Source organism: Sus scrofa, chromosome 15, assembly GCF_054392235.1.
Source record: "Sus scrofa isolate SSC_HxYL_T2T_F1_AM1 chromosome 15, Sscrofa_HxYL_maternal_Yorkshire_Landrace_v2.0, whole genome shotgun sequence".
In the NCBI taxonomy this organism is placed as follows: domain Eukaryota; kingdom Metazoa; phylum Chordata; class Mammalia; order Artiodactyla; family Suidae; genus Sus; species Sus scrofa.
This window is the reverse complement of record NC_139397.1, coordinates 140,103,924-140,127,418: the sequence shown is the minus strand read 5'-3', so window position 1 is coordinate 140,127,418 and position 23,495 is coordinate 140,103,924. Positions and strand designations below refer to the sequence as shown.

The window sequence follows — 23,495 nt, the reverse complement described above, 5'->3', positions numbered from 1 at the left end:
CAGGACCTGCTGTCAAACAGGTGGGTTTCGTTGTGAATGCGAGCTGCCAGAAGCTAGAATTCTTTGCAGAGCTCAATATGGCTTCTGTGCCTCCCTCTCCTGCTGACCAGAATAAGGACACCCAATTAAAGCCCACATCCTCTGTTAACAGGGGCCCTGAGAGCCCCCACCAAGCACCTCCATAATTCACAGGTTTGGGAGGCCTCCCACCAGGTCTGAATCCGCCTTCCTTCCAAGAAAAAGAGGACAGCCCCGCAGGCAGAAAGGGAACCTCCTGCAGGTGGCATTTTTCGGGTAATTTGGCACAGGGTGCTACTGGAGACTCAATTCAGCGTTCCTCTGCCGAGTCTCCTTCCCTCTCTAGCTGGCCTCTGCTCCCTTTTCATGAGGGAAGGGAGGAAAGTAGAGGTTTAGGTGCTGTTTTGCTTAGCCAAGCACATAACTGGGTATAATTAGTTCAGAAAGTTCTCAGGGAGTAAGTACAGTAGTCCTAAGGATAATTTAGGGTAGGTGTGAATGTTTTAGGTTTTTCTCTGTAGCTGGCAGTTTTGTTCCCTGAACCAGAATGATAGAGCTAGCTTTGGTTTAGCAAAAAAAAAAAAAAAAAAAAAAAAAAAAGACAAACATACAAAAACTGCTGGGGGTGCTGGCGGTGAGTGGGGAAGGTCATGTCTGGTCATGGCAGCCAAGGCTCCCTGCTGGATGTCACGGGTGCCCAGAGGAGTGGCGTCAGAAGGAGGCTGGGGCTGGTCCTATTCTGCGAGGAACAACTGGGCCTGATGCAAACGCCATCCCTAATGTTCCTCGAGGGAGGCTCAGTGTCGTCGGGCACCCCCCTCTCCTGCCACAGACCTTCCCCAGGCTGTAGAAGGACCTGATTTGATAAGGTGGACTGACAGGCCAGTCGCACAGACCTTCCCAAGGGACTCTGCTGGATCCTCTCCTGTGAAGCCTTGGGTCGAAAGTTCCAGGGAGAGGAGTTCCAGCTATGGCACCACACAATCGGGGGCATCTCTGCAGCACCAGGACGCAGGTTTGATCCCTAGCCCAGTATAGTAGGTGAAAGGACCCAGCGTTGGTCACAACTGTGGCTCAGATCTGATCCCTGGCCTGGGAACTCCAAATGCTGACAGGCGGCCAAGAAAGAATAGTTCAGGGAGAGCCACTGTGACCGTTGGTGTCAGTGCAGTTGTTGCTTTGACAGGAAACAGTCTGTAACTTCAGACCGAAGCCTCAGTTCTTAAGCTAAGGAAAGTGAGTCTTAGCACCACGTGACTCCTGGAGAAGCATGGAAATGTGTGCTTTCTTTGTGCCCTAGAGCAAGCATCCTTGGCATAGCTAATACTTGGGACAGAATAATTCCTTGTGGTGGGAGAGCCGTCTGGTGCAATGCAGGGTGTCTAGCAGCACTCCTGGCCTCACCCCACTAGAAGCCATAGCACCTCCTCCTAGTTACGACAATCCACACCATCTCTAGACATTGCCAAATGTCCCTTGGGGGCAGTGTCACTCTCCCTCTCGGTTGGAACCGCTGCGCTAGAGCAACAAGCATTCTGTTCAACTCCTGTGCCCTGTAAAGCTGTGGTCACTTGTTTACTCCGAGTATTTGATGAATTAAGCACAAGACAGAGAGGCAGAAAGAAGGTAGTGTTTCTTCACCATTTCCTTGGTTCACCCTTTAACTCCATCCCAAGAAGTGGCATGATAGATTGGCTAAGTATGTTGGTTTTTTAGACATCTCTTCACCTTGTATAATCTGTATGATCTACGCCGGTTATTTAATTTTTCTGGGCCTCAGTTTTCATCATCTGTAAAATATAAGTACTAATGCCTACTTAACTTGAGGGTTGTATAAATCTTGAGACACATTGTCTGGCATATAGTAGGCATTCAATAAATGGTGGCTAGTATTCTTGAGTACTTAAGAATGGGAGTTCCCGTCGTGGCTCAGTGGAAACGAATCTGACTAGCATCCATGATGACACAGGTTCAATCCTTGGCCTTGCACAGTGGGTTAAGTATCTGGCGTTGCCATGAGCTCTGGTGTAGGTTGCAGACATGGCTCAGATCCTATATTGCTGTGGCTTGTGGTGTAGACCAGCAGCTGTAGCTCCGATTCCGCCCTTAGCCTGGGAACCTCCATATGCTGCTGGTGCGGCCCTAAAAAGACCAAAAAAAAAAAAAAAAAGAATGTGTATTCTATAAATTTTAAGCAAATTAGAATTTTTCTAAGTAGTTGCTGTAGTTAACAAAAATAGTAATGGGAACAGTTAATTTCCACTGAATTACCATTTATTTCATAAACATTATTGCGTTCCAACTATAACCAAGGTATTATGCTAAATACAGGGAATAAAAAATTAATCCCTGCCATTAATATCTAATGTGTAGATTGAGCCACATGAATGGGTCAAATCATGTTCATCAAAATAAAGCCTTCACCTGCTGGAAAAGCTCAATGTGAAATGGTCCATGGGTGTAATGGAGCATGGCATTCATTTTAGTGTAGGTAAAAGGATCCCTCTGTATTATTTCTCAAATCTCTCATTTTCCAGTAAGTACCATTTTTTTATTCCAAGTTTTTATGATCCTATAATTTAACCACTGTGATTTAATCATGTTCTGGAGCCTTGTCTCCTTCCCTTTAGTACGCATTTCAGCTGATCAGCTGCTGTGTTTTTATAAATAGAAAAAGGCAGGGGTTTTTTTGGTTTGTTTTTTGTTTTTTGTTTTTTTTTTTTTTTGCCTTTTTGCCATTTCTTGGGCCGCTCCTGTGGCATATGCAGTTTCCTAGGCTAGGGGTCGAATCGGAGCTGTAGCCACCAGCCTATACCAGAGCCACAGCAACGCAGGATCCGAGCCGCCTCTGCAACCTACACCACACAGCTCACGGCAACTCCAGATCCTTAACCCACTGAGCAAGGCCAGGGATCAAACCCGAAACCTCTCGGTTGCTAGTCGGATTTGTTAACCACTGCGCCACGATGGGAACTCCAGAACGCAAGTTTTAAGTGATGCATCCATTGCAGAAAATTTGAAAAATACAGAACAGTGTAAAGAATAATAATCTATACTCATATTCCCATCATCAGAAATAATTATAGAGACACTATCTTGATGTCTGTCTACCTAATCTTTTTTCTGTGCCTGTGTAGAATTTTTATATGGTTAATGACACCATAAATAGGTTGCTTTTTTCAATTAACATATATCTGGAATATATTACCATATCTTTAAATTTTCGTCAAAGATAGTTTCCTAGCTGCTGAATGATCCTGTGTTGGACAGATGTCACAGTCCTTTATTGTTGGATGTCATAGATCATGTCCTCCTAGATTCAGTCCCAAAGTCAAGGAGAAAATGCCAGTGACTCACTGAGGAAGTGCTCCCAGGAGAAATAGTAAGGGAATGGGGCAGGGGGGGATTAGGAAGGACAGCAGCTTATCAAGGGGTGACCTCAGGTGAAGTCCTACCCTCAGCCTAATCCCATGGGGAGCTCTAGAGAGTCTGTCACATCTTCAGGTGGTCTGTGCCACCTCCGGCTGGGCTTTTGTAGTCCTGACAAGGCCGTTGACCTCCCAGGTGGCAGAATGCTGTACCTAAACCCTCAGCCACTTAGAGCCCAGTAAGATCATGGGCTTCATCTCTCCAAAGCAAGCCTCTGAAAGTAACAGGTGCAGACCATAAGTAGCAAAGCACACAGGAGCTAGAGGATAAGCAGGCAAAGCTGCAAAGACCGTAAAATGTCACCCACAGTGTCCCTCCACTGGAAATTTCAGTTGCAGTGGTCATTGTGATTGCAATGATCTCTTGCAAAGAATATTGCAGTGATTTTGCCCCTAGAAATAACTCCACAAGAAGCAATGAGGTCCTTCTGTATATAGCACAGAGAACTATATCCAGTCTCTTGGGATAGACCATGATGGAAGAGAATATAAGAAAGGGAATGTATATGTATGTATGACTAGGTCACTTTGCTGTGCAGTGGAAGTTGGCACAATATTATAAGTAAAGTATACTCTAATAAGAATTTTTTAATTTAAAAAATAAGAGCTCCGTAGTGAACATTTTTAGATTCAAATCTTTTATTTATAACCTTGGGATTGAGTGATAGAAAGAATATTACTGTTCTAAGAGGTATGCACATTTTTAAGAGTATGTATACCAAAAATTGCCTTTCAGAAGATTTTTTTATCAATTTGCACTTCTAACACTTACTGTCCCTTTTCTTTTTAGCAGTGACTTAGAGAACATTGATTTCTCACCTGTGAATTGAAGACCAGTAGATAGATAACATCACAGTTATTCCCTGGGGTCAGAAAATCATGTTCCTGGTCTAGCTTTGAATATAGACTGAATAATTAATATCTCAAAATATGATTTTTTTGAAATGTACCCAGATGCTGTTATGTAGAAATAAAAAGAATTTGCCTTTAAATAGTGTTTATCAATTCATGGTAGCATTTTATCGTACATTTTCACCAGGACTAAAAATATAATTAAGCATGAAGCATCTGTAATACTTTTTTAGGTCTCAAAAAGATGCTGCCTTGTTTTAAAGCTTAGGAACTACCTCTCAATGTCATGGTAATATCTTAGGACATCTCTTGGCTACTGATTATAAAATCACCCATGTAAACTATCATGTCTTAAAGATTTGTCAATAAGCATGTCTGTAGGACCGGACACCATATGTAAAACAGATGTAATGACCCAAGCTAGCTAGCAGACTGAAAATGATCTCTCAGAACCATTAAAGGTTTCTGGAAAATACTTACACCCCTATCATAATATAACCCCTTCTTTCTCTTACAGAGATAGGGGAACATACCAGCATTATCTTGTTCTGTATCTGAAGTTGTCTACAGAAGTTCTAAAGACACAGACACTGGGGAGTTCCCATCATGGTGCAGTGGAAACAAATCTGACTAGGAACAATGAGGTTGTGGGTTCAATCCCTGGTCTTGCTCAGTGGGTTAAGAATCCAGCGTTGTGGTGAGCTGTGGTGTAGGTCGCAGACACGGCTAGGATCCCTTGTTGCTATCTATGGCTGTGGTGTAGGCCAGCAGCTATAGTTCTGATTCCTGGGAACCTCCATATGCCACAGGTGTGGCCCTAAAAGAAAAGAAAGAAAAAAAAAAAAAGATACAGACAGGGCTGTATCTGGGTGGAAGTATTGTGTTTGACCTGTTTTCTTGGATTGATTCTTGAGATTTTCTAAATAGCTATTGAAATAAAAATCACTATTTTTGAATAAAATATTCAATTTTTTTAAATAAAAAGAGACCATTTAGGGTCTTGAGCACTGTGGAAGACAAGAAGCAACATTTCCTGAGCACCTGCTCTGAGCCAGGCACTGTTACTAGCTCCAGTCTGTCTCTCTGCTTGTACATTTGGAATTTCCATGACGCCCTTGAAATTTGATTTCTAGTATCATGGAAGAGAAAGCTGCAGTTAATAAAAACTGTGACTTGCCTTGGATCTCTTAGTTAGTGGATGATAAAATTGGGATTTGAACCTTAGATGAATTTCCCCTGACATTTAGAGGAAAATAAATGTCCCATAATCTTGTATTTTAAAAGCTGGACAACTCTCAATAAAAAATTAATTTTTTGAAAAGGCCATAAAACGATGGACAACTAACAAAACCCCCATTTGCCTTCTTCCTCCTAGCCTTCCCCTCGTACCCCCAAAAGAGATTTCAGAATGAATGGCGGATGAAAGGCCACTCTTGGGTGTCAGAGTGCGCTTCTAACATGTGTCTCTTCCTTGAAGAGACCTTTTAGACATTGTTGCCATACATTTCAGTAGCTGAATGTTTCTTTCCTGGGTATGTTTAGCTTCCTTTTTGGCAGAATTAATTCGTGTCATAGATCAAGCATACACTCTGAAGTCTGATAAAAATTTAAGAAAAAAATCCAAAGGTGTTCTAAGCCTCTCTCCGGTAACCTGAAAGAAGACATTTTAGAAGTTTCAAGCTACTGTCACTATCAGTTGGCATTTCCTGTTTGTCCTCTGAAGTCTTAAAAACGCTAACTCATTCTAACACTCTGTACACGTCCCAAGGTTATCAAGATGCCCTCTAGCTTTGTTTGTGCCTCTAATTTTCTATCTAAGAGAATGAGGCAGATATTTGGAAATAAGCACAGGTTTTGGTGGACATATTTCAGTCATGTTTGTGGAGGTCTGGGGACCAGAGTCTACTCTCTCCATTATTTTGAAAATGCTAGAAGGAAAGAGTCTTGCCTTTGCTGTACAAACTGAACCTCAAGATAACCAAAGAGGAGTTCCTGTTGTGGTTCAGAGGGTTAAGAACCCGACATAGTGTCTTTGAGGATGCAGGTTCAATCCCCGGCCTCGCTCACTGCATTAAGGATCCTGCATTGCCACAAGCTGCATTATAGGTCACAGATGCAGCTCGGATCCAGCATTGGTATGGTTGTGGTGTGAGCCTGCAGCTCCGATTCACCCCTTAGCCTGGGAGCTTCTGTATGCCACATGTGCGGCCATTCAAAACACAACAAAACAAAAAAGTTAACCTAATGGTTACGGGCAAGACTTGAGGCTTAACTGCCGTTACTTGTGCATGAACAACTACAGCCACTTTGTAGAGACGGCCTTCATCTGTGTAGGTCAGCTCCGAAGGTCTCCAGAAGGCCTCTTGCCAAACACCCTTAACCGTTGGGCCTTCGTCTGTAGGCGAAATACTGGTGAGAAACATTTGGCCTGACGGCTGGGCAGCAGAGTCTTACTTAAGGCCACTTACAAGTCTGAGTTTGGCAGCCTAACGCCTTTCCTTCACAATTTATTTCCTTGAGAAGCCCTGCCGAGAAAGCTATTAGGAGGTGACTCTAATATGATCTGAGGTGCTGTTCTTTCTCCACCTCCTGTAGCCCCTCTAGAAGAATTGGTTAATGGAGAGGTAGATTAATACAGGGTCTTAGTTGCCAAGATCAGGATCCTAGGAACACAGGGACCAGAAGGATATCAGCAGTATCCTAGCACTTGAGAAAATGTCAGCTTTGACTGAGGGGCGGGAGCTGGATGTCACACCTTGCCCCTGAGATCAAGGGGGGGACTCTCCTTGTCATGCTGCGTGCCAGTTGGAGCTCGCATCGTTAGGCCCACTCTTAGGATGGGATTGATCCAGGAGACTAGTGCTTTCACAGGAGGGTGATCCGTTTTGATTATACTAGCCCAATTTCTTTCTTTTTTTAGGGTCACACCTGCAGCATATGGAAGTTCCCAGGCTAGGGCTTGAATCAGAGCTGCAGCTGCCAGCCTAGGCCACAGCCACAGCCACACCAGATCTGAGCCACAGCTTGCAGCAACTCAAGATCCTTAACCCACTGAGGCCAGGGATCCAACCCACATCCTCATGGATACTATGCTGGGTTCTTAACCCTCTGAACCACAGTGGGAAGTCCCCTAGCCTAACTTCTCATGCCCAGCTCACTCTCCCCTCTTTTCATCACCCAGTGTGCCTCCCTTGGGCTATAAGGCCCTGGGAGGCAAACCAATTCACATGTAAGCAGTCTGTCTTCCATTGTTTGAATTTCCATATTTGGCTATAATCCAGAGAGGGATGGGAATAGATTTTGGATTTTTCCACATTGCTCTTTGCCTAGGATCCCCACAGTTAATTTAGGGTTTATTTGATCAGGATATTCAGATTGTGGTCTTTAAATACCATCTCCCACTAAAGGCTCCAGAGTTCCCTAGAGAAGTGTCTGATTCCAACTGGGACAGGAAGTATGCAAAGCGAGCCTGAAACATGTTGCCAAATAAAAAACAAGGACGCTATTGGGATTGCAGGGTCATATGAAAGGTTCAGGAGCCGACCCGAAGAGGCTTGTTCTGAGCATCAATAAAAGTATTAACATTTCAGTGGATCAAAACCTTTAAAAATATGTCCAAAAAACATGAGTTTGTAATTATACTAAGCAAACAAACAACCAAAACCCCCGTGGTCAACACTAAGAATTCTGGGTAACCAAGTCATTATTTTGAGAACGGTATAGGGAAAGAATCTGGCCTTTGCTATACAAACTTAACCTCAAGATAACCAAGTGGTTGTGGGAAATTTCTTAATAAAACAGTGCACTTAGGCAATGATCGTGAGCAACTACTAACATCACACACACACAAAGACAGCCCCATCTCCTGATTCTGCCCCCACATGCCATACTTCTCTGAAATAATTCCCGCAAAGATTACTTGAATCTGATCAGCCACTAGAGCAGAAGATGGCAAACTTCCTGAGTAGGGCCGGGTAGTCTAGTCTGCTCACCTCACCGTAGGAGCACAAATGCAGCCAGAGACAACGTGTGGCCAGATCTGGCCCAGGAGTTTGTGGACCCCTGTTCTAGGTCTTCCTTCCAATTTACAGGAAGTAAGGAAGCGAGAGGAACTTGTTACACAGCATCACGTGAGTGCAATTAGCAAACTCTAGACTGGGAAACACCAACAGGACAAATAAGCTCGTTTCTTCAATTAAAAAGTTCCAAGGAAAAAATTAAAAATAAAGCAACTAGGGAAAGATTTTTTCAAAAGACAAGAGACCTGTCACCAAGTTGCAATGTGTGGAGCTTATGTAGGTCCTGATTAAAATAAACCGTAAAAAAATTAGAGGACCACCAGGAAAATTTGAGCACTGACTAGATATTTTACCTATTACGGAGTTACTAATTTTTGAGTGGAATAAGGATATCATATGTGTGTGTGTACTCCTTAAGTTTAGACTGAATATTAAAAGTATTTTGAATTCTATCTAGAATTTGCTTCAAAATAATCTTTGATTTTAGAAGAAGTAAAATAAGCTATGAGTTGATAATTATGTGGCTGCTGGGTGTTGAGGATTAGTTTTTGCATGTATTTGAAACCCTTCTACTGTGTAACACAGGGAACTCTATCCAATCTCCTGGGCTAGCCCAGGATGTGGGAAAAAAAAAAAAAAAGAAAAATCCCTTTTTTTTTTTTTTTTTTTGGTTTTTGGTTTTTTTGGTTTTTTGCTATTTCTTGGGCCGCTCCCGTGGCATATGGAGGTTCCCAGACTAGGGGTCGAATCAGAGCTGTAGCCGCCGGCCTACACCAGAGCCACAGCAACGCGGAATCCGAGCCGCGTCTGCAACCTACACCACAGCTCACGGCAACGCCAGATCCTTAACCCACTGAGCAAGGGCAGGGACCGAACCCGCAACCTCATGGTTCCTAGTCGGATTTGTTAACCACTGCGCCACGGATGGGAACTCCAAGAAAAATCTTTTATGACATAAAGATTTTTAAAATACACGTGTTTCACAAAATATATCACTTTACGCATTTTTTTTTTTTTAGAGACTAAGAAGGGATGTGGTATTTTCTATGTAGGAGGACACTCCTGGGTCCTCCTAAAACAGATGTGAATCTTCTGGGTAAGAGTTGGAGCTAGTAGAGTCTTTCCAGTGTTTTCTCCCCAAAACTATTTACATCTATCTTATTATTCTAAATAGACGTGACAGATATATATCATTTGGGCTGACAGATAATCATATTATTTATCATTTGCTGATGGGTTAGATGTAAAATACATTTTGTTTTGTAAAAAAAAAAAAAAAAAAAAGAATTTATAAGGTTGACAATAAGCTTCATCTGTGGTGACCGGCTCTACTAGTCTCCCATTGTTTAACCGATCAGCATCTGTTCAGTGCCAGAGTCCGGCCACAAGAGCTTTCACGGCCTGGGGAGGTGATGTGAGTGATGGCAGCCAGTGGAGCATGAGGCAGTGGGAGCACAGGAGCTGAGGCAGGTCGGAAAGCAGGCCCCAGCCCCTGGGGTGGTTGCCGTGCAGGATGTTTGCCGGGAGAATGTGGGCCCTGTGTGAGCAGGACACTCATTTGCATTCTTCCTGAGAAGAACTCTCGATGGTATGTAACATCATTTAATCTTCATTTGTTTAAAATAGTTGTAGAACCCCCTGTACTCCAAACCGAACCCATGTACATCTGGATTAGCCCCCTGGGTCAACCTCTGGCTTTGCATCTACCTCTGGTTTCACGTCTACCCAATGGCAAGGCCCTAAGTGAGAGCCTTTGGACACCAGGATGCTAAAGCACCTTGGCCTGGCTTTCAGTGAGCATCCAGACCAGTTGGGAGGGGGGAAAAAAAGAAAAAGTCATAGTCAGAAAACAAAATGAGAGGTGTCCATAGGAAATGCTATGGGAATACGGGGGGGTGACTAGCCCTATCTGGGGCAATTAGGGAGAGCTTCCCACAGGCCTTGGAAGGAGGTGGGGGAAGCCCTTGGTGTTCTGGGGGGAGGGGGAGGGCAAGGGAGAGAAGCAAAGAAAACCAAAAGCCAACCCTCTAAGAGGAGAGGGTAGATTTTAGACTTGAGGACTCCATAGGCCATTGATGAAGATTTTTCAGGCCAGGATAGTGTTCTGAACACCAGCAGGTGAAAACAGGCATGGAGTTCCCATCGTGGCTCAGCAGAAACTAATCTGACTAGTATCCGTGAGGACACAAGTTCGATCCCTGGCCTCGCTCAGTGAGTTCCGGATCTGGCGTTGCCTCGAGCTTTGGTGTAGGTCACAGGCACGGCTCAGATCTGGTGTTGCTGTGGCTGTGCCGTAGGCCAGCAGCTGCAGCTCCAATTCAACTCCGAGCCTGGGAACCTTCATATGCTTTGGGTGCGACCCTAAAAAGATAAACAAAAAAGAAAATAGACAGAAAACAGTGGAAAATATGGCACTGAAATTCAGCTTAGGATTCACGCCGCAGACTTGACATCATCTATCTGGAAGTGATGCTAGAAGTGACGGGCTCTATAGAGAGTGTGTTTCTATAATGTACCTGCCATTGGCAAGTGGTCCCTTTATAAATGAAAGGATGCTCTCTGAGGCTGGCATTTGCAAAACTACAAAGCTATTATTTATGGCACTAAATCTCACTTAAGGCTCAGAGCAGCACCCAGTTACTTCAAAAACCTTCCCCACGCTGGAAAGGGAAGGTTTTCAGTAAGAGAAATTAGATGCACATGGGGAAAGAGAAATCCACGTTTGGAAGGATGTGCCTCAGCTAAGAGCTTCGCTCATAGGTTTATGATCTCCCTCTCATGATGACCAAAAATACTTTTTTTTTTTTACTGTTATGAAAAGATTATTTAAGAAATGGAAACATTTAAACAGATTTATGATCATCCATACTGATGCTATGCCTTTGAGCAGCATCTTGATTCCTTATTTGAACAGTGAAAGTGTGATTTCTCTGAAAAAATAAAAATAATCTGGAGATTAGTACGTTCTTCCCGTAACGAGTATCCTCTCCTTTTAGAGAGCGAGCATTTCAAAGCTTAACTCCCACAGTTATTTCCTGTTAAAAGACTATGTAGACATGAACATGTATCAATATTAGCGGCATCAGCGTGATATCAGCGTAAAGTAACATAGGGATCAACACCCACTCTTCTGGCTACTGAACTTTGGCGAGAAGTAAAAGCTCAGTCTTAGCCAGGTGAGTTTAGACGACTACGCATTCAGCCGAGGAAACTTTGAGGCCAAGAAGAAGTTATGCCCAGAACATCAATCAAAAATAGCTCTGATTCCAAGTTCTCCACAGCCCGGACACTGTCCCAGTGCACTGTTACGAAACTACACACAGACATCTCTCAGAAACATCCCACATCCAAGGAACCAAGAAAAACACCCATGGAAGCCTTTCTCCACTTTATAATGAAACCGTTCTTTTAGCAAAAACTCACAACCAAGCAAAAGCCTGCTAAATAAGGTGGCTCTTGATTTGGGAGACAGTCTTCGCTGAGTCCAAGACCTCGGAGCTGTCACCTTTCTCGCATCACCGACCCTTTCTACCTGCCGTTCCATAAAGAGTATTTGGGTGAGTCACCTTTTAAACTATCAGAGGCAAAACCAATTTGATGTCCTTTATGAGTATGCAGATGCAAATATTTATTCAAATATTTGCTAATCCAGGAGCATTACTTGGGGAGTATAAATGATGACATGCTGAAGGCAGATGCTAGAATCCACTGTAACGTGAGTCCACAGTTCAGACTGACGAAGTTGGCGCCCATCACCAGACTTGGCCATTTGTCACAAAGACACTATAAACTGTTTTATACCTATGATAGCTCTGTAGTATATTAGATTTTAAAGAGGAAATGTATTTCCAGAAAGAAATAAGGGGGAGGGAGAGGGTGCGGACTCAATGTCTAATTTTTAGATGACATGAGTAAAGCTTCCATAGTCAGGATTTGGGAGCCCATCAATGTCCAACAGGCTGAAAAAAACTCAGGAGATTGTTGTGGTATGAGAGCCAGTCCAAGGTGCCAAAGTCAAAAGAGGCCACATTGGCCATAGGAAAGCCTCAAGTTGGGAGCTTTATGTAGGTCACTTACATGCTTTGAATTTAGACAGGCTGCATTTACACAATTGTATTACAGTTAATCTCTGGATAAACTCTGAATGTTCTAACTTTTTTATATTGTGCTTGTTTCACAATATATGAGGCAGTTGCAACATCACCTTGAATGATGGCCTTAGAGGTTCATCTTTAAGTGTTTTGGTGGGGAGCAGGTGGGAAACTCAGCCTCTGAAGACAGCCTTCTCCCAAACCCAGTGCATTTCACTCTCCTTGGGAAGTGTTTGGCACTAACAGTGAGCAAGGCTCAGGACTGAACAGAACCATGTCCTTAGTCATGCTCAGTAAACATTATTGTGGAGCTCCCATTGTGGCTCAGGGGTAATGAACCCGACTAGTATCCGCAAGGACACAAGTTCGATCCCTAACCTCACTCAGTGGGTTAAGGATCCAGCATTGCCATGAGCTGCAGTGTAGTCACAGACACAACTCAGATCTGTCACTGCTGTGGAAGTGGTGTAGGCTGGCAGCTGCAGCTCTGATTCAACCCCTAGCCTGGGAAACACCATATGCCTTGGGTGTGGCCGGCCCTAAAAAGACTACACAAAAAACAAACAAAATACATGATTATGATGCAATAAAAAATAATCAACAAAAATAGAAAGTATAGAAGCCATCAGGTTTAATCCCACATGTGTTTCATGGAACGTCTACTGGGGTGGGAAGTAGGACAAGTACGTAGAGAGGAAGGCAAGGGAAAATGACCATGTGCCAGTTCTGCCCTGGTGTCCTTTCCTTCCCTGGAGCACTTGGAGGTTGTTTCCCCCTCTTTCCAGGTCACCTGTCCTAAAAGGCTGCCTTCTTTCTTGTCCTCCGCAGACACCCCCAGCCTCCCCCATGTAAATGCGCACAGGACAGGAAGACAAATTTCAGGGGGGGAGCTTGAGCTGATCAGTAGCAGCGCCTGTCTATAAGGGAGGAGCCAAATTGCCACATCTTGAATTCTGCTTTTGTTCTACCAGCTGCCGCTTCTAAGTTCTTATTTAATGAAAGTATTTGCTTTTCTACAAACACATGTAAATTTCCTACCCCTTACTTGTCACAGCCAAAGAGAGCCCAGTAAGCAGTCATCAAGGAAGAAAGCCTATTTCAAACAAATCACTATAATTGAGAATTTCAGTGTAAACAATGCCGTCGCCACGATTGATGAACTTGCCAATTGCTCTGCCCTCTTGTAGGTTTAAGAGTGTCGCTAAAATTTATTCTTATGAACAATTCTTTAATTAAGAAAGTAATATGCTTAGAGTAAAAAAAAAAAGTTGTGTACCTGTAGTTGGAAGATAATCATAACACCTCAAGGGATTCGTTTCCCTTGTTTCACACCCTCCAGTGGGTTTCTCAAGACCCCTAGAATAAAATCCAAAAGCCACACCTGGCTTTACAGGCCCTTCAGGAACTGGTCCCTTCTTCTTCTTCACCTCCTTTCTCACCTGTCCCCTCCATGTCCCTTACTTTGCAGCTACATTGACTTCTGAGTGTCCACCTCGGTTCCCACTTCAGGGCCGTTGCCCAGCCACCCCTCTGCTTGGCACACCCTTCTTCCTGATCAGGATACGGCAGCTCTTTCTCATCACTCAGGTCTCAGCACACCTGTCCCTCTGCAGAGGTGGCCCCGTGACTGTCCTATCTAGCGGTGCGCCACCCCTGGTCCTTCATTTACTCTCATCTCTGTGCCTCATCGATGCTGACCCCTCTCTGAGATGACCATATTGCTCCCTGGTTTATTTTCTGTCTCCCGTCTAGAATATCAATTCCAAGAGGGCAAGGGTCTTGGTCATCTTATTTACAGTTCTGTGCCCAGTCCTTAGGGCAGTAACCCCTTGGTAGATACTAATGTAACTGAATGAAGGATGGATACAAGAATGAAATAACGATTAGAAGAGTGTCTGGCAGAGGAGTTCCCATTGTGGTGCAGCAACTAGTTCCCCTTGTGGTGAATCCAACTAGTAACCACGAGGTTGCAGGTTTGATCCCCGGCCTCCGTCAGTGGGCTAAGGATCTGACGTTGCCGTGAGCTGTGGTGTTGGTTGCAGATGCGGCTCAGATCTTGCGTGGCTGTGTCTGTGGCGTAGGCCAGCAGCTGCAGCTCCGATTCGACCCCTAGCCTGGAAACCTCCATATGCCATGGGTGCAGCCCTAAAAAGCAAAAATAAATAAATTAAATAAAATAATTTAAAGATGAGTGTCTGGCACAGAATTGGGACCCAGCAAGTGGAAGTTTCCTTCCTCTCTCTCCCTATCCCCCTGACATAATATAGAGGAAGACAATTTAATCTACACAGTTGTCTTGAATATATTAAAGACATTCTGTTACGGAGTGTATTAAATCATATCTAGCTGAGTACAAAATAGCTCCCACCCCAAAAGTGTTCATTTAGGTAGGCTGTAAATATTTTCTGGATCTCATTTCTCAGGTTGTCCTTGCCGGAAGGAACCATGAATTGGCATTTTCCCTTCTTCCTCGTGGCCACCGTGACGCTGCCTTCCGTGTGCTCCCAGTTCAACCCTCTGTCGCTGGAGGAACTCGGCTCCGACACAGGAATCCAGGTTTTCAATCAGATTGTCAAGTCCCGGCCTCATGACAACATCGTCATTTCCCCCCACGGGATTGCGTCGGTGCTGGGGATGCTGCAGCTGGGAGCTGACGGCAGGACCAAGAAGCAGCTTACCACAGTGATGAGATACGGCGTGAACGGTGCGTGCGCCCAGGGGACCTGGCGGGAGTCCCGCATCGGGAGGGTTCTTTGGCCTCTGCTTCCAGCCCAGAGGCGCAGAGCAGCAGGAGGGTTTTGGCTGGTGCCACCTGGGAGTCAGGAGAATGGGGCTCTGGTCTTTGTTCTGTAGCAGTGGAGCTGTAGATCCCTCACCTAAGCTCTCAGTGCTCCCGTTTCTAAAAAGAAAACTTGCGTGGCGTTTGCCCACCTCCGTGGCGTACAGGGCTCAATACGCCTGACCGTCGTGAACGCACTTTCCACATCGGAAGATGGGGAGGTGCAAGTGTGAGCAGGAAGGGCGGCACCGGGAGCCTGGTGGTGATGCAACCGCTCCGCCACGCCTCTTGACTGTGCTGGTGGACGCGTGCCTCTCCGTGGGGCATAAAGCTGCGTAGAGCTGCTTGCCCACGCAAACGCATGCGCATGCACGTATTCCTGTGAAACAAGTAAAGGAGCTCTGGGGATGGCACCCATGGCGTGTTTTGGTTGCATCTATAATAAAATCATGCAAGATTTTACCGGGTGAAAGTCACATCGAACCACCCTGTGTGTTTTTTTCAGGCTTCTTGTGACTGTGACTCTATCATTATTTCAAAGTAAAAAGCTAAAAAAGTTTTTTTTTTTTTTTTTTTTAAGGAAAGCCCAATAGAAAGGTGCCGTTTTCTTAAAAAGAAAACCCCGTTTTCATGACCTGTTTAAACTTAAAAACTTCTATCTCCTAGTGCAGTGGCTCAGGTTTAACTCAGGTTTTGTCACCTGAGTCCCCTTCCATCGCTGCCTCCACAGAGCTCTGGGGCAGCTCAGGCCTCAGAGCCCTTCTTTGGCACCATGTGTCTCCACCTTGAACCAGTCACTTCTCAGGTCTGGGTCTTAAGTTGCTTTATTGGGAAACAAGGGCAGTGTCCCACCCACATTCTTCCACGCCCACTGGCGGTAAAGTTGTAAGAATCTTGACTGCATTGATGCCTTGGCTGGGAGAGGGGGAGAGAGGTGGGAATTTGTGGACTTGGGTGCCTTGCTCTGCGTTCCAGTTTGATCCTTCTCAGCGTGGCCTCCGGGGCTGCCAGCACCAGATGCCACCCTGCCCTGGTCTGTTTGCCCGGCATTACACTGCTGCATGAGTTTGCAGTTTGTTCACCTATTAGAAGCACAGATGGACTGAATACTTGGAACACACTGTGCCACCCCTTGCTTAGAAGCCCAGAGAACTCCTGGTGATTTATAACTTGGTAGTGAATCACCAGTAGGGCTTCTGGCCTCTCCCTGCATCATCCAGACCCTGTTGGCCAATACTGTTCCAGCACAGCACCTGGATTTTTGTTGTCTGTTTTCACACTGAGCCACTTTCATTTTAAATGGTATTTCTAAGGTTTTGACAAGATTGATCTTTTGGCAACTTCCCCTGGCCCCAACCTTTCCTTCCTCCAAAATTGCTAGTGGTCACGTTGTAGAATGACTTCGGTTCTCATGACAGATGCATCCGGGGGGCCCAAGTGGGTTTTCAGGCCCTAGTTTGGGTTCAGCCTCTGAGAACTCAGGCTCATGGTGCTCTGGTTGAGGATGGAGGCAGGACCGTCTGGGACAGAAGATCAGCCCTGATCTTTTCCAGGCAGGAGGCCATGCGACCGAAAGGGACAGATGCTAGGGCTGGACTCTGAAGTCCGCTGTTCCCTTGGTTGTACAATGTGCCTGCCCCCCCAACCCTTTCTTCCCCCCCCCCCCCCCCCGCTGGGCCCGCCCACAGAACCTATGAGGGTTGCAGTCCCCAGAGGCCTCGCAAAGGGCCCAACCTTGGGGCGCTGACCTGCCCTTATTGAGAGTGGGCTCCGGGGGACCACTTGACGGCAAGGTGACTCTGCCCTTGAGAATCCAAGGGACACCTTGACAGCAGGGTGACTCTGCGGATGGTTTAGGACAGTGTCATTTTACAAAGACCCCCAAGCGGGTAAGATGGATCTGTAATCCAAGGTCTCTGTAAGAACACATTTCATCCTTGTAACTTATTTCCCTCTTTTCCATACTCTAAAATGAAATGGAGCATGTATGAATGGCTCGTGTCAGATGAAGTTTACGCTGCCATAAAATTAATCCCCTTACTTTTGATATCAAGTAAAAACCACATTATTCTTGGATGGTGGCACATGGCAATTTTTTATGGTCTTTCTGACGCTTTATACATTTTTTTCCCAAAACAGAGAAGAGAAATCACATTGTTAAATCCTTTGCAGGGAAGGAAATAGTGCTTAAAATTGTGACGAGAGACCGCGTTAGGAAGAGTCCTTTGATTTGGTTCCCCCACTGCTACATAACTGAAGGGCCTGCCTGTCTCCCTGTTGACCTGGTGCCAAGAAAGTCTTCCAGGAGAGCAAGGACTACACAGGGAAGGTGTGGAGACAGCCTTGGAGATGCCTGTTCTGAGGCTAGAAGCACAATTGATCTTTAATAGTTGATCTATTAATAGTTATACTTCATTATATGCTATATGCCCCGGTTTCTTTTTCTTTTTTCTTTCTTTCTCTTTTTTTTTTGGACTTGCCCATGGCACATGGAAGTTCCCAGGCCAGGGATTGAACCTGTGCCACAGCAGTGACCTGAGCCAGTTCAGTGACAATGCTGGATCCTTAACCCACTGAGCCTCAAGGAAACTCTGATACCCACACTTTTCTTAACAGAAGGCCACTGAGAAAGCAGAAGACTTGGTCTCTGCTCCTCATACTTGTTTATACTGTTTTATTTGCTGTGATATAAAAGTTTTTTTTGTTGTTTTTTTTTTTTTTTTTTGTCTTTTTAGGGCCACTCTCAGCATTGGAGGTTCCCAGGCTAGGAGTCGAATCGGAGCTGCCGGCCTACACCACAGCCACAGCAACGCGGGATCCGAGCCGAGTCTGAGATCTACACCACAGCTCACGGCAACGCTGGATCCTTAACCCACCAATCAAGGCCAGGTATTGAACCCGCAACCTCATGGTTCCTGGTCGTTCTCGTTAACCACTGAGCTACGATGGGAACTCCCTAAAAGGTATTTTTTAAAAAAGAACCTTCCTAGGGAGTTCCCATCATGGCACTGCAGAAATGAATCCGACTAGGAACCATGAGGTTGTGGTTTGATCCCCGACCTCGCTCAGTGGGTTGGGGGTCCAGCGTTGCCGTGAGCTGTGGTGTAGGTTGCAGACACGGCTCGGATCTGGTGTTGCTGTGGCTGTGGTGTAGGCCGGCAGCTGAAGCTCCAATTCGACCCCTAGCCTGGGAACCTCCATATGCCGCAGGTGCAGCCCTAAAAATCAAAAAAAAAAAAGAACCTTCCTAAATTCCTGTGGCAATACTGTTGCATTTCCTCCTTTCTCCTTAGGAGTCGGTAAAGTGTTAAAGAAGATCAACAAGGCCATCGTCTCCAAGAAGAATAAAGATATTGTGACGGTGGCCAACGCCGTGTTTGTGAAGAATGGCTTCAAAATGGAAGTGCCTTTCGTCACGAGGAACAAAGACGTGTTTCAGTGTGAGGTCCGGAACGCGGACTTTGAGGATCCAGCCTCTGCCTGTGACTCCATCAACCTGTGGGTTCGAAACGAAACCCGGGGTGAGTGGCCACAGTTCCTGGGAACCAGTTGGTGAGGTGGGAGCGTGGGGCAGGCTCTCACCTGAGGTTCTAACCAGGGACTGTGAGTCCCACGGCCCATCCGTTGTGAGAGGTCTGGACCCAACAGACTGCTCTGGTCATTCTTTCTCGGCAGCCCCACACAGTCTGCCGTCCTCACCTTTGCCTGCTGTCACCAGCTGTGCCCCTTGGGTGCTCCTCTCCCCGCTGCTCAGGCAGCAGAGCCAAGCGCAGCCCTGCAGGCACTCTTCCTTCCTAGGCATGTCTCTCCTCCAGAGTCACTGCCCACAGGGCCTGGTCTGTTTCAAAGGTTTTATTGCTCATTCCTTTCTGCTTCTGCATCTGCATCCCCTTTGCCCAGAATGTGCTTCTCAGCCTCCAGGATTCAGGATTGAGCTCCCCCCACGCCTTCTTTGCCTCTTTAATTTTTTTTTTCCATTGAAGTGTAGTTGCTATATATAAGCTATTGGTGTATAAAGTAACCTTAGAATTACATTAGAAATGTAGTGCACAGTTTCTGAATGTTATACTCCATTTGTAGTTACAGCGTGTTGGCTGGGAGTTCCCTTGTGTGCAGCAGGTTAAGGATCCAACTGCAGTGCAGGCTTGATCCCTGGCCCTGAAACTTCCATATGCCAAGGGTATGTGGCCAAAAAACAAACAAACAGACAGAATATTGGCTATCTTCTCTGTGTCATACTAGACATCCTGTAGCATATTTTATACATAATAGTTTGCACCTCGGAATCCTCCACCTTGGAGTTCCCTGGTGGCTCAGCAGGTTAAGGATCCAGCGTTGTCACTGCTGTGGCGAGGGTTTGATCCCTGGCCTGGGAACTTCCGAGTGCTGTGGGTACGGCTCAAAACAAAGAAACAAACAAGCAAAACTCCCCCACCTCTACATTGCCCTACCCCCGGTTCTCTCCCCTCACCTTCCTTGCCTCTTGCTTCTGTCATCCCAGGAAGTAGGTGCCCCCACCAATTAGGACAGGCACGAGATCACCAACTACCGTGCCCGTCCTTCGAGCACTTGCACACCACGTGAATGATGCCTTGCTCACGCGCATCTCTCCTCCCGTGACACTGAAGAAATGTCTAACGTCAGTGTTTTCCACCTGCTCATTTATACATTGCAGGTTCGGCTAGAAACTTTCAGGAGGAGAGGAGGGTCCAGGACGGCAGGGGGAAGTTAAGGCTAGAAGTAGAGATTTGGGAACCATTGTTCACTGGGGGGGGGGGGGTTGCGGTCACAAGAGAGGAAGCAGAAGAGATTCAAGAAGGAAAATAAGCCCAAAGACCAAACATGGGGAAACTGGCTTTTGGGCTCATATCTCTCAAAGCCTGGTTCATGTGGTGCCCACATCAGAACCACCTGGACCCCAGCCTATCAAGGCATCATCTCTGGGGCAGGGGCCCAGCGATCTGCACTGCAGGAGGTTCTCCCACAGTCTCCCTCCAGACTCATGAATGTGAACATCTGCGATCCGTGTGAGGGACTCGCGAGGAGACAGCCGTGGAATGCTCTAGAGGGTGGAGGGGGCCAGGGTGGTTTTGGTAAACCCAGGCCATGCCTTCTCAGCGGGGTCCTGGATGGAACAACCTGGACTCCCCTCCTAAAAACCGTGAAATGATCAGGAAACTAGCAAATGGGAGAGGGTCCGTGTGTTTCCGAGCCTCTAGGGTTAAGAATAGAGGTAGGGAGCCGATGGCGCTCAGATGTGGCACAGCTGTATGATGTGGCACGCCAGCGTGCGCCCAGCCTTCCTTACTGTGTAAGGGGGCAGTAAGGCCCTAAGTTGCCACCGGACAGTTTCAGACCACTTGGGCACATTCAACTCAATGAATCGCCCACAGCATCCAGGGAAGGGAAAGCAGTGAGGCTAGAAAAGTGCTTTTCAACCCTGCAGACCTAACTCCCACTTTTAAACAAGGATTTTCCTTCTCTCTTTACTATCTTGGAATGAAATTTATAGCTCACATAACCTTACGCACATGTACACAAATTTTTTAAATTAATACAATGCCAAACGAATGCAGAGAAAAACAGAAGTCATTTATATGTAGTTCAGTAGGTAAACCCTTGGTACAGCTCTTCCTGCAGTCAGAACTGACATCGACGTGTGAATTGACATGCACATCGAAGGTGAACTGACAGCCGCAAAAGCGGAGGAGGGCTTGCAGCGCTGGCAACACAAAAACTACAGGCGGTGTTGCCATTGTTGATGCAGTTTTTTTCTAAAATGCTGCAAAATTCTTGGTAAATTTTTGAGCAAATTACATTGCTGGCAACTTCAAGGCTTACATTAAAAGTATGCAAAATAAAAGATACTCAGTATTTACACGGGACAAACAGTGGGGCTCTGGGCTCAGATGGTCAGGACAGCAGGTTTCTCACCAACATGACTGTGCAGTGGGGCATTTGAAAGTTTTGCAGGAAGCAGGACAGTTCATTGTGTGGGACAGTTTTGAACATTGCAGGACAGGCAGCATCCCTGGCCCCTGGCCAGTCAACCAGAAACACTCCCACAAATTTCCAAACCACCCCACAGAGAGGCGCTTGCCTGCATGCGAGGTCTCAGAAAGACCCTGGAGATGGAACAGTCCATGTGCAGAAGACCACAGCAAAGAGACAACAGATCCTGCCCTGCAGAGAGTGAGACAGGGATATGGTGCTGACCTGGCCGGGGCTGCCCTGCCACCTCTCTGTGGCCTCAGCTCCAGCCACGTGGGCTTCCTCCTCATCCCGGCCTCTCTCCAGCCTCAGATGCCGCACGTGCATGCTGCTGTCTGGAATGCTTTCCTTCCAGTTGCCCTTTGCCTATTCACTTTCACAGTCTCACAGATGGTGTAATAGTTAAGAGCCTAAGTGCCCAGTTTGAATCTCAGGTCTGCCACCTACTGGCCGTCTAGCATTAGGCAGGGTACTTAACCTCCCTGTGCCTCAGCATCTTCATCTATCAAATGGGGATGCCTCAGTGGTACCTACTAGAATTGTAAGAACATTAAGGTTGTTATGGGAATAGAAGCAATACATAGAAAGCATTTGGTAAAGTGGTCTGCATTTTGCAAATGTTTGACAGATGTGAGCTGTTTTCATAGCTGTTGGCTCAAGTACTTTTTCAAGGAACCCATCCATCCCTGACCTTACTGACCAGATAGGACTTCCCTGTCTTTTGCCCACACATCCTTAAGTACTTTTTTTTTTAATTTTTGGCCTCCCGGCAGCATATGAGTTCTGGGGCCATGGGTCAGTTCCAAGCGTCTGTCTCAACCTAAGCCACAACTGTGGCAACGCCAGATCCTTAACCCACTGTGCCAGGCCGGGAATCGAATCTGTGACCCAGTGATCCCAAGATGCTGCCAAGCCCATTTCACCAGTGCAGGAACTCCTTAAGTACTTTCACATCAAGGTATTTATTACAATTGCCTTTCTGAGTCACTTATACCAGCCTCCATTTCCCTCTAATATATAGCTTCTTGAGGGGCAGGGTTTATTTTTGTTGTTTTCTCACCTAAAAGTTCCTGGTGCATAGTAGGTAGGCATCAAAGACTGGATGTGTGCATGAGTAGATGGATGGGTAGGTGGATGGGTAGGTGAGTGGATGGATAGATGGATGGATGGGTAAGTAGACAGGTGGACGGGTGGGTAGACAGGTGGATGGATGGGTCGGGGGACGGATGGTGGATCCATGTTTATAGCAATTGTTGGTGGCAGGTCCCCCCATGCCTGCTTGCCTCTAAACCTTATTTTTCTTTTCTTTTCTTTTTCTTACATGTCTCTCTTTATCTGTTCTTATTTCTTTCTGCCCCCTCATTATATCTTCGTTCTACCAGTGGCAATAAGAGGCTTTATTTACCTCAGGGAAAATGGGGCTGAAGAGACTTGGTGTGCACTGACAAAGTGCTGAACAAAGGGCTAGGCATGACTTAAAAAAAAAAAGAAAAAGTGAAGGACGGAGTTCTCAATCTTGTCCAGCTCACGGTTTAGTCGAGGGAGACAGACGTTAAATTTGGCTAGAATAAAACACTACAGTGGAACAGTGGTGCTGAGCATTGGGCTTTATGGAAACCCTGGGAGACCGGGAGGAGGGTCAGAGAAGGGATATAAGAAGAGGGGACCACTGAGCTCTGTCTTAAAGGCGAGTAGGCGTTGGACTGGGTAATGGTCCTAGCAAAGGCAAGACGCAGCCTTCACTACCGGGAAGCCAATGCTCAAGAGCTAGCTGTGGCTGAAGCACAGAGTTCTCCCTGCTTTCCACAGGACAGAGTCTGTTCACAGAAGCTGGCTTGCCTTGAATGATGGCTAGGTCTAGCCATCCTGATGGAAGGGTGGTTGGCGCCCCCTTGTGTAAGCAATGAGCAATGACGACATTGACTTAACTGGCGCACCCTGTGGGTCAGGGACTCCTCCCCATGTGCTTGCTTCTCGACAGTGACTTACAACTTACCGAAACATTTGTAACTTGTGCATCCAATTCTCCTTGAACTTCCTTTAAAATGACTTAAACCTCTCTCTGTTGACTTAGGTATTCTTGCTTCTTTAGAAACCATTGGTTTTACTCTCACCATTTTATGTATTACAACTTGAAATTATAGGACGCACTTTTTATTTTTTATTTTTGCTTTTTAGGGCCAAACCCATAACATATGGAGGTTCCCAGGCTAGGGGTCAAATTGCAGCTACAGCCGCCAGCCTGCACCACAGCCATAGATAGCAACACAGGATCCGAGCTGTGTCTGCCTCTGCGATCTACACTATACCTCATGGC

The 23,495-nt window shown here is 46.0% G+C and overlaps 1 protein-coding gene across 9 annotated transcripts in view; it reads left to right on the top strand.

Annotated features, from left to right (window-relative positions):
* SERPINE2 (serpin family E member 2) overlaps positions 1–23,495 on the top strand; it is a 69,450-nt gene that overhangs the window by 25,451 nt on the left and 20,504 nt on the right. For 8 of the 9 annotated variants that reach the window (XR_014828847.1, XM_084998332.1, XM_084998327.1 and 5 more), the window contains 2 exons: positions 14,832–15,112; positions 18,481–18,708. Coding sequence is in view for 8 of the 9 variants with exons in the window: in XM_084998331.1 (XP_084854457.1) it covers positions 14,832–15,112; positions 18,481–18,708 (509 nt within the window). In the remaining variant the exon portion in view is untranslated. 9 annotated transcript variants of the gene reach the window in all.